The following is a 13,553-nucleotide window of genomic DNA, read 5'->3' on the forward strand; positions in this document are numbered from 1 at the left end:
CTGAAAGCCAGGAAGTTGAGATTAACTGGCAGTTGTGGAGAAATAAGGCTGCACAAATAATTTCAAATTTTCAGCTGGCTTCCAAAGAAGAGAACAAACTCTGGGTGAGGAGGGTGAGCCTGGAGAACATATTGTTGGTGATTATGAAGGGAAGGAGATGGTGGTTTTGTTTCTTTCACTACTAGTCAGAGTTGAAAGATAGTCTTATTTCATGCAAAAATAAATGGAGGTTCTGCCAGAAGCTGTGGTTTTAAGGAAAAGGGCATGTAGGGTCACAAGAGAAAAAGCTGAGAAAGGTGGGGAACAGAGGAGAAATAAAGCAGAATCAGCTGCAGGTAAAAAGAACAAAAATAGCAAAATCTGTCCATGTGATTAGAGATTCTGCATCAGTTACAGCCAGAGCAAGCAGGTTTGTAATCATCTGCAAAGGAAGTTCAAATAAATGGAGGTATAAAGGGTGATGGGTTTTTTAGGAATGTTACTTTGAGAGGGTTAGGATGTGTGTCAGGAGAGTTGATGTCCATAGATTGGACCTTAGTCCATAGTTCCATGGACTGGAACTATAAGGAAAGTTTTAAATATTTTTTTATTCCCACGGGGGGACGTTCTTAGAGAGGCATTTTTCCTAATTGATAAATTTTAGCTGAGTCCCTTGTACGCTGTCCATCCATGGGTTAAATTTGCATGATAAGAAAAGCCTTAAAATGGTGAAGAACCAAGAGAGGGACAGGAAAAGAGGGGGATGTTGGGCAAGGGAAGTGTTGCAGATAAGTTGGCATCAGAAGGCAGGTATGACGCCAGGATGGCTGATAGAGATGAGGAAATGGAAATGAATATATCAAAGCCAAAGTGAAATTTGAAAAGCTTAATGTGTTCCCTTCAGGCAGGAGACTTTTAACTAACTAATCTCTGTCTCGCCGTGCTGAAAATAATGGCACATGTAATTAGGAATTTTGGAGCGAAGATTTTTTTTATCTATAATTTTTGCCAGATCTTTAGTGACAATACTTGATACATATTAGAAAACATGTATGAAAGGTTTAAAAAAAAAAAGTATTCCAGCAACTGTAATCCTGGTATTGTGATGTTTAATGTGAAGGTTTTACCAAAAAAAAAAAAAAAGCCTTGGAGATTAAGAGATTAAATATAATATGGGTGTTTAAAAGATATCCTGTGCCATGTGAATCAGAGCTTTATTGGTTAGAACTATTTATTTCTGCATTAAAGAGGTGCAGTAAGCTTCATGTCTCAACTAGTAACTTCTCTTGGCTACATGTTACAGGTAGTTTTAGTTGTAGTTGAAGACATCAGGATTATGGAAATTATAGGTTAGAAACTGCTTATCAGGAGAGAATCTACCCATTGAGTTCTTGACTAATTGATTTCATATCAAAATAAGCTAAAGGTTCAAATTCATGATAGGTAGTGGAACCCTAAATTCAGGCAGTATGGAGCAGAGTAGGACTGGAACACAGTGGCTCTTCCAATTTGAAATAACAGGAACCTTTATAACTACACAGAGGACTCTATTTCTTGACCCAGCTGCTTCTCAGGAAGATAGGACAAGCCTCTCCATTTTGGTCTCCAGGATATCAAGATTGAAGAGGCTTTTTTGGTTTTAATTAGCCTTATAGCCCCATGGAAAAATAAAGGAACTTGACTCAAGAAGCAGCGTAACTGCATCCTGGTGGTGGTGAGCTTCCACATTATCAGGTAATTTCCCCTGTGGCAGTCCTCTGCTGCTGGTGGCTAATTACATCCTGGGAAAACTGGCTGTACCAGGAGGGCTGCTGCAGGAATCCCTGTGCTGGGCTGGCAGCGAGCTCCTTAACATGATGCTGCACTTAAGCATCATGTTAATGAGTTAATAAGGCCTGGCAGACCTAAATGGCTTGGCCCAGAGCCACTGTGGGGATGTTTGAACCTGTGCCACGGTTCACCCACAAACCTGTGTAATCCTCCTGCAGACAATGGACCATGTCTGCTGTCATTAAGCACTCGAAGGCCTTTGTAGCCAGTTCTTTCCAAGATGTGTAAGCTGTTTCTCTGTTTTGTCCCCACCCTTTCCTGCTATATTCACATATGTATTTGTGTTCCTATATATTAATGTTTAGCTTGGGAATGGAGTCTGCAAGTGAAGCAGCAGAATAACTCTTTGAAGATGCAAGCAGCACTTAACGTTTTCTGGGTAAACCTGCTTAGCCATTTTACCTGGGAGACAAGGAGTAACCTCTTCAGCTGGATGCTGTGCTTCCTCTCAGACAGTTCTGCTTCGAAAGCGAAACCAAATATAAACCTGGCCCCGAGGGGTTAAGGGCAGTGGTGTTCTGTGGCTCAGGGTGGGGGGAGCCCTGCAGTGCCTCCCTGCTGCAGGAACTGCGGGCACAGCAATTCCTGCTCTCCTTGGAGCACCTCAGCCAGCTGGCCGGGCAGCAGAGACAATTTTAACACTGAGCATTCAGATAAAACCACCAAGTTTTTAAAAAAAAAGCCACCTGAAAACAGACCAACATCGGGAAAGGCAGGATTTAACAAAGTAAATACAGTGGATGGAGCTGCTGGGCTGGGCAGTGTCCAGTTGCTTCAAGACCTTCTGTCTGTCTCACCTCAGAGGAGGTCTGTGGGTTCCACATTGTGCCTCCTTTGGTGCACTGTGGCTCAGTGAGCACTGAAGCCTTGTCCTCCCTGTCCCCGTGGCAAATCTGTGATGCTTCTCTGTTCTTGATTTCATCCTTACATGTATATTCTACAACCAGCTTAATGCTCTTCTTCCAGCATTTACTATTTTGTTTGCTGTTTGTGAAGTGCTTATGTCGATCTGATCAGTGCTTCCCACTGGTGTTTTTCCCTCTGTTCTTGCTAAACTGTGTGAGGGGGTGTCTTATACCTGTATTCAGAGCTGAAGGGCTTATCCTGTATAGTCACAAAGCTACAACCAACAGCACGGGATAGGTGCTCTGTGAGGCATAAAGAACTTCTGAGAAAGAAATGGGCCCACTGACACTTTTCTGTGGGTGCTCAAAGGGCCTTTTAGACACACTGTTGTCTTCAGCTCTCCAGCAGCCTCAACTTGGGAACTTGATCTGTGTAAATTGCAAAAGTTGCTTCACATTGTACCCTTTTCTGGATTTTTGCCATGTGTGAAGACAACTGCAAAGATGAACAAATATTCCAGGAGGGTCATCCTGACTATACATATTTTGCACGTGAGAGTAGATTAGATAATGACTGTTTCCTTCCTTAGCACTTTGAATCTATATATTCCCCCTAAGCAAATTGGAAGACCTGTTTTATATTCTCCCACAGAGAGCCCTTGGTGGAGTTCAGCTGCTGTCCTGTACCAAGTGTGTTTTTGTGTTGCTGCCAGATATATACAGTTCTGGAGGGAAAATGGTGGAATTCCTAATGCTTTCCCTGACTAGAGCTGAGATTTTCAACAGCTAAGGAAGTTTACCAACACTTTTGAGGTCGGTGTCTTTCATGCCTGTAAAGTCCTTTGTAATTCAGACACCTGGCTTAGATTGTTTGGCTTTTCTAAGCTGGTATCCAGTGCCTGCCTGAAGTGCACAAGCTGTTTTGGTACAGTGTCACCACACTTCTCCATGACAGGGTGTTGAATTCAGTGTAGGCTAGGCCCATACTCGTACAGTTTGCTTCTACACAGACACTTTCTGCTCTAAATATGTAGTTTTATGTAGAAACCTGCATTCACACAGTCTACAGGAGGTTCAAGGACATCCTGAAAACATGAAGCCTTACTGCTGCTTCTTTTGACTGCAGTTCTTCAGTCCATCAGGCTCTTGATTTTTAGGAGGTGTTTTTATGCTGTGGGGTTTGGTATGAAAAGCTGAAATCAGGCAGTGCACAGAGGAGGAGAAGAATGCATTTTTCATAAGATGGTTTTCCTTTTTCTTCAGGGGAAAATGGAAAGTGTTTTCCTGCTTTCTGTATACGATATATGTTTTTCTCTAAGTGATCAGAAAGTTTGCATCCACTTGCTATCAGTTACACATATATTTGTAATCAGCTTTGTCCTGATACTGAATTGACTGTGCATGCACCAGGAGAAATGAGCCAAATTTGGAGAACTAGGGTGCTGTTCTGCCCTGCTGTAGTCAGATCAAAAGACACATTGTGATGAATAGTAAAGCCCAAATCAAGAGATGATGTTATGATTCCTTCCAGTACCTGAAGGGAGCCTATAAGAAAGATGGAGAGAGGCTTTTTACAAGGGCCTGTAATGACAGGACCAGAGGGAATGGCTTCAAACTGAAGGGGAGTAGATTTAGGTTAGATATTAGGAAGAAATTGTTCCCCATATGGGTGGTGAGGCCCTGGCACAGGTTGCCCAGAGAAGCTGTGGCTGCCCCATCCCTGGAAGTGTCCAAGGCCAGGGTGGACAGGGCTTGGAGCAACCTGGGCTGGTGGAAGGTGTCCCTGCCCATGGCAGGGGTGGAACAAGATGGGCTTTAAGGTCCCTTCCAACCCAAACCATTCTGTGATTCTGTGGTTGTAATTCAGACAATATCCCTCATACTCTGCAAAATTCTGGAATAAGGCAGATCTTAGTGTAACCAACAGAGAAACTGCATCTGAATTAAGGATATCTTCAGAATCAAACGACTGATTCGTTTTTGATTTGTTAGCCAGTCCCTCTTGCAGAAAATGGGCCAGGTTTTGGCACTTTGCTCGGAGAGAAGCTTTATGATACCTGGGTCAGACACTTAAATTGTGTGCTTTTCCCCTTGGTTTCCTAAGGTGGCACTTCCTGCACCATTCCAATGATCTCAATGGGCACCTCATGCCCATTTCCTCCTTCCGTGCTGGCACAGTCTGTGTCACTTTTTGGGATGTTTGTTTTTACCAGCTAAGAGGAGCTGCCTGTATTGGAGGGCAGTACAGCTCATGTTTGTGTTATGAGGGAGTTATCTAGCAACAGTATTTGCGTGTTGAACGCTTCATCACACCCATTCTGCTGTCCTTTATGCTGCTAAATTCGCTGATCGTGTATGTAAATCCCATCTTCAGGCATGGTCTCTAAAATTACATTAAGAACCCAGCTTATCAACTTGCACAAAAATTCTTATCTGGAAATAGTTTCTTTAATAATTCGAAGCAAAAGAAGGATTTTTGTTTTAGATAAAGTGAAATCTCAGAGTATTATTGATTATAAAGCATACGTACGCACGCATGCCTATGGTGGAATTACAGTGTGTACATAGAAACAAATAAACACAAAAGATCAAAAACTAAAAAATAAGGATATATAAGTGGAAAAAGAGAGCTGCCTGCCAGCCCTGGAGCAGACTTGCTTCATCCTCACGATCCCAAGCTGTGGAAAGGAACCAGGGAACCTGAGAAGCTTGAAACCAATGTTCTGTTGGATTCCGAGGCACTTATCTACATTTCAGCTCTTTTTTTGGTTCTGTGCCAGGAGTGGGCACTCACCAAGCACCCGATAGGGATCTGTGAGCAGGTTATCAGTTCCTTGGGCAGTGCTGCATCCCGCAGCTCCTCTGCTTGGGCAGCCAGATGCAACCTCAGCGAGGGTGTAATCCCTCCTCGTGCTTGTGCTGACAGGTTTTACTGTGTGTGAGGCTGCCCTCATTTTATTCTGGTCTCTCTCCCTTCCAGGATGGCTCGCTCTCTGTATGAGTGGCTGTGGCAGCATGAGTTCTGGCTGCCCCCAGGAATCACCTGGGAGGACATGCAAGAGTCTGAAGACGTTCATTACCCTCAGCCTCGTGATCTCCTGCTCAGCATCCCTTTTGCTTTGATCTTGGTCGTCGTTAGATGTGCCTTTGAAAGGTAAGTTACTTAGTACTGTTGGGGGTTTCTTGGGGGAAATGGTAGCAGTTTGGGTCCAAAAGCTGGCTTTATTGACTGAAGAGGTCCACAGAAATTCCGGGTCACAAAGTCTGCTGAGGTGCGTTTTTCAGCTCCTTGTTTTCAGCCCTGTGTACTGGCTAAAGAAATGTGTTGAGTATAGAGCACAAACCCTACCCTTAAGGTCTAATTACAAGCAATGTGACTTCCTACACTTAAAACAGGTCAGCCTAGATGAGGTTTATGCATGTGTTTATGAAGGCAGACAAAAAACATGTGTGTGTTGCACAGGACTTGCTGTTGCTGGGTCGAGTGCAGCAGAAATCATGTCTAGACTACATCATACAGTTAAGTCTCCTTTATCTTGGGCAGTGGGGATCTGGAGTATCACACCTGGCAGACAGGCCTGAATAAGATGTATCAGATTGGGCTGAGCTCTCTGCCCTCAGCACCAGCCCTGCATAGCCACAGGGATGTCTGTGTGGAGTGCCCCTGCTCTCCACTGCCATGCAGAGACAAATTTGTTGCTGCTTCCTCTGGCTTGACCCTTTAGTGCTGGGCTGCCAGGATTTCTTATCCTTATCTCCCTCTGCTACCAGACCTGCTTTTGGGGCTGCTTTTTGCAAAATCCATGGTATCTCCAAGGGTTGGCACAAGAAGTTGCTCTGACCCGAGGATCTTTCTGGCCAGAGGTATTTGAGTGCTTTACACACAACACTTCAGGGCAGAAAATTTGGAGGTTATGACATAGGTATAGCAAGAAATCCTGCAGGGATCACTGAGTTTCATAAAGGTCCTGAGCTGGTGCTATTGCTTTATGCAGCTTGGTCAGTAGTTAATGTGGTCTGTGACACAGCATGATTTGCTGGAGGATAACTGAGATTTACTACAGTGTTAACCATTGTCAAGACTGCAGAGCAAGTCTGCTTTTGTGATTTTGAATACACTTTAAAGTGGTTTTCAGTTTATTCAAAAACCACTATTGTTAGCTGCTCTCTGAAGAGGTAATCTTTTGAAATGCTTAGTCAAAATCTGCAGTGGTTTTAAGTTTAGAAAGAGGAGGAAAACAACAATTTAAAAAATATTTCTGTTATTCTTTTTTGAAAAGTGGCTGCACAAGAAAGTGGAAATGGACCTTTCTGTGGGCTAGAAAGGTGTTTATTCTGCAGATTCTCTGTGACACAAGGGCAGCTTGGAAAAGTTTATAGAAGCTGAAGTGATTCAGAGCTGTCCTGTGAGAATGTTTTTACATAAAAATACTGGCTGTAATCTGGAGTGTTTTATTAAAACCAAATGTTTTAATAATTCTTTAATAATTTAATAATTATTTAAGTAATCATTTTAGGATGACACGAAATTGGAATCCAAATCTCTTCTTTGTAAACAGTATATTCAGTGTGCGTTCCATAAATTCCATGGATTTTGTCCTGCACTCTCCTGGGGACTTGGGCATCTTGGTTACCTCTACTGGTGTGGGAACCCAGGTGCTCTAGGTAACCACTGAAAGCAGAGTGACTCACATTTCTTTGCTGATGTGCAAGACGTGGCTGGATCCCGTTCCCCAGGAGGCACAGCCAGGCAGTGACAGGGATGTGTCTGCACAGTGGGGCTGGAGATGGGGCCCATGTCCTGCTTTAAGTGACCAGTCCATGGCTCCCCAGTACAAGACAGGGCCCCGTGGTGGCTCAGGACAGGACACGAGGCAACGGGCACGAACAGAGACACCTGATGATGCTCCACCTGAACACACAAAAACCTTTTTACTGTGGTCGAACGTTGGAACAGGTTCCCTAGAGGGGAAATGCAGTCTCTGTCTGTGGAGATACACAACACCCAGATGAACACAGCCCTCCTCAGCCTGCTCAGGCAGCAGAGTTGGGCTGGGTGATCTCCAGAGGCCCCTTTCAGCCTCGACCCTGTGCTTCTATGACTCTGTCCCTTTATTTTCCTTCCTCCTGCCACACCACTCCCAGTCAGTCCAGGTATCTTTTCCATCTGCTTTGAGGTGCCGATGGCCAGGTGTAAAGATTTTTTCCTTTCTCAGCCAAGTGCTGCCTCAGCTGGGAGTGTTTCCACAGGCCTGGTCCTACTCATTAATTCTAAAGCTGTTTTGATTCACAAATTTCATTAAATAAAAGCTTCATGTCACACCCTCAGAAAAAGATAATATCACAAGCCCATTTTACAGGTCCAGGGAACCTATAATCATAGCACTATTTTACCTATGCAAATTACAAGCCAGTGTTCTGAGCTGTATTCTTGTTTGTCCTAACTCTGCAGTCATTTATTTCAACATGACTTGTTCTCATTCTCAGTCGTTACTATTTCATGTCCAGTTCATCTTGGAGAAGAAAACTTCTTCTGGGAAGGCAAGGTGTGAATCCAGCCCTCGATTGCTCCGTTGCCTTACCTGTACAGTGGCACCAACCCTGTTTAAAATAATTTACACCCACTCTGAGAATTGCAGAAGGAAAGGATGTGTGTGTTCTTTCTCATTCTCCCTGTAGAAAGCCTTGACTGTGTATTGTTGTACTTCTGCTCTGGGGTTCAAAATGAGTGGATGTAACTCGTGGACAAGTTTGGATTTGGGGGCTGTTGCTTGGCCTCTGGCATTTTATTCTACCCTCAGCTATTACTTGCATTGGGTACCAACTGCTTCTAGATAGCTCCTAGTGGTGCCTGCTTTGGGATTTTGGAAATGTTGTAATGTGTTCATGTCACTGAACTGTCAGAACTCCAGGCAAATACTAAGAGGCAGGAGAAGTCCAGAGGCTTTTCTGCAATCCCCCATCAGTCCCTGTGCTGGGACCAATGGTTTCATCCTCTTTGGGCATTAAACCTGGGAAAAAACCTGTTTCCTCCAGCATGGATCTTCCTCCTCTTGGCACTGGCTGCCTTTTCCTCCCCTTGGAACTGTCTGGTTGAACTGGGGAAAACTGAGACAGCAGCATCCTGCCAGGAGCCAGCTTTGCTGTGGGTTAGGTGGGAAGGGGACCTGCAGGGGCCAGGTGTGGCCCAGGAAAGCTGAGGAGGTTGTGGGTGCAGCCCTGGGGGGAGGAGAAACAGCTCACAGGCCGTGAAGCAACTCCTCTGTGATCCAGTTTGGGCTGAGGAAAGTGGGAGAAGGTGGATTCAGGGCTGGAGAGCAGGAAGCTCGTTCCAGCTGCAGTGCTGGGCTGTGCCACAGGGCTGAGGCAGGTGCTGATGTCCTGAGAAAAGAGAGGACCTAGAACTTGGGAACCTTCCCTATTCCACTGATGTTTCCAGACCGTGCTTGTGAGTAGGAGATTATGTGCTGCACCAGTAACTTGGAGCTTGGTTTTAAGCACCTGTATACCTTAGCAGAACATTTCCCTGGACGTGCACCTGCAAGGAGGGATGTCAGCTTCTCTTCTGGTTCTGTAATGTTCAAGACCCTTTTCCGTAAAAATCAAATTCTTGGAGTGCTATGATGGTTAGGATGGAGTGCTGAATGGTTAGGAAAATGTGGATACTGAGGTGCTTTGAGGGATAGTAAGCAGTTGAAAAACAGAATTTACACAGTTTTGGATTTGTCTGATTTTGGACCTGACCAGGGACTTTTGGATGTTGGGCAACTGAAAGCCAGTGTCAGTGAATTTGAATCCACATAGTTCCCAGATTTCACTAGAAGGGGATTTTAGTCAGAAATATTAGTCCTCTTCTTAGGAAGGTGGTGATGGTATGTGGGCCACGTGTTACACATTTAAAGAAAGGGACACTGTTGGTCTGCCAGGAACAGATACTTTGAACCAGAAAAAGAAGTACACCATTTTCAAGTATTTAGTTTAGAAATGTATCTCTCTGAAATTCGTTTTGCCCAGAGACTTTTGTTGTTGGTCAGTAATCTGGAGGGATCTGAAAACAGCTTCCTGGTAGGTCTTACAGGCAGGGCTTGGTGCAAAGATGAGGGGACACGCTGTAGGATTTAATTGAAACCTGACCTGTCTCAGTTTGGACTGTAGCACTGGAGTGACTCGGATCTTGTATCCAACAGAACAGTTTAACTGATTGAAGCATTCCCATGTAAGCAAGAGAAGGAAGAGAGTACTCCAGGAGCACAGGGATAGTCCCCTGCCAAAGGAAAACAGGAGGCTGAAAGAAACTGTGCAGTTTAAAGAATAGAAGTTCTGGTTGCTGCTGTCACTGGTTCTGCATTTCGTAATACTAGAAGGTATTTGCAGAGTGGTACCCTTATAAATAAATCAAAAAAAAAAATGCCCCAAACCCCTCCAAAGTTATATTATTTCTTGTATCTCATGCTGACTCTGAAAGCCTTCTTTTGCAAGGTGGGGGAGTAGCAGTTTGTGCCCCTCCATGATAAATCCATTTAGTTTCAGCTTCAGCAGGTTTTGCACAAGACAGTTTGGTCTGTGATTACTGAACAAATTGACTGGGTGAGAACTCTGCTGTGTAAAGAATGGAGTGAGAGCTGCTCACTGATGGAGAAGTTGGCTGGTGATGAGAACCATCCCACTGGATGCATCTGGCTCTGGAGAGAGGTGCAGTTTAGTCCTCAGGCTTTCTCCTCCTGTCTGATAAACTGCCGTGATGAGACCATCCCTGCCACTGAGATGATGTGTCTGTGATGTTGAAATCAGTACAAGCATCATCCTCTTAGGGTTGTGCTTGGAACAAGACTTAACTGAAAACTGAGTCAGAGCAACATGTGCAGACGTCCCTTAGGAAGAATTTCAGGCCTTGATTTCCCAATGATGTTCTTAAAAGTAGGATTGGTCCCATAATTCATGGTCCAACTCAAAACCTCAACAACAAAGTAATTGCAATTTTGGTTACACCCTGTCTTTATCAGCTGCAACTGGCTTGTTTCTGTAAGTGAGATTTTACACCACGACCATAAGAAACCAGCAGGAAATAGAGAGAAGTCAGGGATTAAACAAAATCAAGAAATTGGTCAGGATACTTTAAGTAGTTTTTCAGTAAAATAAACTTGTTGTCGGGCTGTCTTTACACCTGACAGAAAGGTTCTCTTTGCTTTAATGTGTCTGGAAATTTTCAGACCTTTCAGTTCCCAGCGTGGCCTGATAAGGAGCTGCAATAAGGAGTAAGCTGGAATATTTTTAAGAACAGAACTTGATTTCATCTTTCTCTTCAGAGGCACTTGTATTGAATGCCTGACCTCTGAAACAGAAAGATCAGGCCCACTTCAAGGAACTGCTTAATACAGGAACCATGACATAGTGCAGAGTTTAAGGTAAATGTTTTCCCAATTTCAGCATAGTTGTGGATATCATTGAAATACTGTGTCATTGTTCTTAGCACAGGGCCTGCTGGTCCAGCATCACTGTTATTAAACCAATCACTTGATACTAAACAAATCACAAGATGCAATTCAAACATTTCTTGAGAGCAGTCAGAGCTAAACCCCCAGAATTCCCAGCAATGGCAATTCCTCTGCCATCCAGCAGCAGTGCCAGGGTGCTGCTAAATTTGACTGAAACTGCTCAATGCTTACACATAGTTTTTGTGATAACCATCTATGTGTCTTGTTGCCAGCAAGCATGCTTAGCCCTGGCCCTTCTCTTGTGCTAGAAACATAATTTTCATTGGTCTTTGAATGTTCCTGTAGCCAGTGATGCCAAAGGAGTTTGCCAGAGACGATGAGAAAGAACAGCTGATACACAGGTGAATGGTTGGCTGTTCTAAAGAAAGCTGGAAATGAGCTGTTACACAAGTTGAGCAAAATGTGGAACCATTTAACAGCATTCCTTAGGTAGGGGGTCTGTTTATAAAATTATTTTGAATGCCTGTTAATTAAACTAAGAAGTGAGTTCTTGAAAAGCAAACTTCCAGAAGACCCTTCAGAAGGATGCTGGACCTGGAGCAGTCCCTAAGCACATGGGTATATGGAGTATGAGCTGTATGGCTAGCACAGATCACAGCCATAAGTACATCCCATACTCTTTTTAAGTGGAACACCTTTAAACACCTCCATAGTGAAGTGGCTTCCTCAGCTTTCTTTATGCAAAGTAAAAAAAAAAAAAAAAAAAGAATAAAAAAAGAAATCGTGTTCAGTGTGCAAGTCATTGGGGATAACTGAGCAGAGGACTTGCCTGGGCAGCAGGAGGGACCAGGCAGAGCTGGTGTGGGCTCAGCACTCGCTGCCTCTGCATGGGGCTCATCAGCTTGAACCCCCCTCAGCACCAGTTTGCAGTCAAAAACCCAGTAACCCTCCAGGGAAGCAGTTACACCTTGAGCAAAAAACCGGAACTCCAGAATGCAGAGATAAGGCTTTCCAGAGGTTTTGCACGTTTAGCAACAGAGCTGAGAAGTGATCCTGGGCAGCCTGTCTGCTCTTCCTTCTGAGGAGACCCAACTGCATGCCAGTGGCAGTGTGTAAAAGGGAGCAATTAATAAGAGCAGCTAATTCTCCAGAAATTCGAGTAAAACGGAGTTAATTTGGGTCTTTTTTTTTCTTAAATGTTGTTTACCAAGTTTCTTGTTTGCGCAGTATCCATGCAGGACCTCCCTTCACACCTTGGATGACGCTGTTTCCTGCTGCTGAGGCAGACAAGAGTGTTGGTAGAGTTGAATTGTTCAGCAGAGCAATTCTGTGAGCAGCTTTGTTACCTCGGGTGACTTTTTTCTGTTTATGCAGATTTTTTTCTTTGCGTTGCTTCGCCGTGGAAGACTGAAGATGCACAGTTAGTACAAACATCCATGCCATGTGAATATCTTTCTAGTTGCCATGTCCTTATTTTGCAGCTTGACTTACATTAGGGAACATGGAAGTAAATTACTCCAGTAAAGACCAAGTGGCCTCCTGTTTCAGCAGGACATTTCCTCTGTGTTGACACTACACCTCTGACAGCACATCCTGAGCCAAGCCCTTAGTTCAGGTGGTGCCATGTATGTTGCATGTTCTAGACCAAGCAGGGAACAACATTTAGGCCTTATCATCACTCTGGTTCTCCTCCTCAGCTGCGGGAGAGCCAGAGACCCACAGTAGGGGATTCAGAACTTGACAAAGCAGGATACAGCATTTGCTGACCTTGTGTAATTTTGGATATTACAGTACAGAACTCAGAGCACTAGGATAAAAGTCCTGCTGTTTCTGCTGTAAGTTTGCCTTTTTACCTGCTTGACATGACACCCATGTTTAGATCCACACATGGGAGGCAGCCCTTATGTGCTGCCTCACGTTTGAACAGCGCTGTAGTATCAGAAATCACTGTTCTATTTTTGGCTGAACCTTCATCTTTTCTCTTGCAGAGCCATAGCCCTGCCCCTCAGTACCAAACTGGGCGTGAGAGACAAGCAGAGACCAAAAGCTCAGCCCAACCCCGTGCTGGAAACCTTCTATAGTACGCGCTGCAAGAACCCTGAGGAGGTGAGTCCCTTCTTCCTGTGCTTTCCTGGAGATTTGGTGTCTTTAGCCAAACAAGATCTCCCATTTGGAATCCTGGAGTTTGGTAATGCCATTCATATTTGGAAGCTCAATGAAGCAGCAGGAATGACTGTAGCACTGGCTGGCTGAGAGCAGCTCTGGTCCTTCTGCAGTGCCAACAGTTCTCAGCTCTGTTTCTGAACACCTGGGAGGAAACTGTTCTCCCAGAGGAGATAATGCAACTCCAGTTCCCTCTGGTGTTTACCTTACACACAGCACAAACTGTAACACAGGGGCCTCTGCCTGAATATCAGTGACCTTTCTTGCTCTGAGGGGTCACCAGGTTGCCCAGAAGAGGTGG

The 13,553-nt window shown here is 44.4% G+C and overlaps 1 protein-coding gene across 2 annotated transcripts in view; it reads left to right on the forward strand.

Moving 5' to 3' along the window:
* LOC113989713 (ceramide synthase 4-like) overlaps positions 1–13,553 on the forward strand; it is a 42,724-nt gene that overhangs the window by 15,196 nt on the left and 13,975 nt on the right. For both annotated transcript variants that reach the window (XM_027724555.2, XM_027724556.2), the window contains exons 3-4: positions 5,635–5,808; positions 13,078–13,195. In XM_027724555.2, the coding sequence (XP_027580356.2) occupies positions 5,635–5,808; positions 13,078–13,195 (292 nt within the window). The remainder of the gene's footprint in view (positions 1–5,634; positions 5,809–13,077; positions 13,196–13,553) is intronic.

This window comes from Pipra filicauda, unplaced genomic scaffold, assembly GCF_003945595.2.
Source record: "Pipra filicauda isolate LSUMZ 115617 unplaced genomic scaffold, ASM394559v2 scaffold285_size1263560_pilon, whole genome shotgun sequence".
Lineage (NCBI taxonomy): Eukaryota > Metazoa > Chordata > Aves > Passeriformes > Pipridae > Pipra > Pipra filicauda.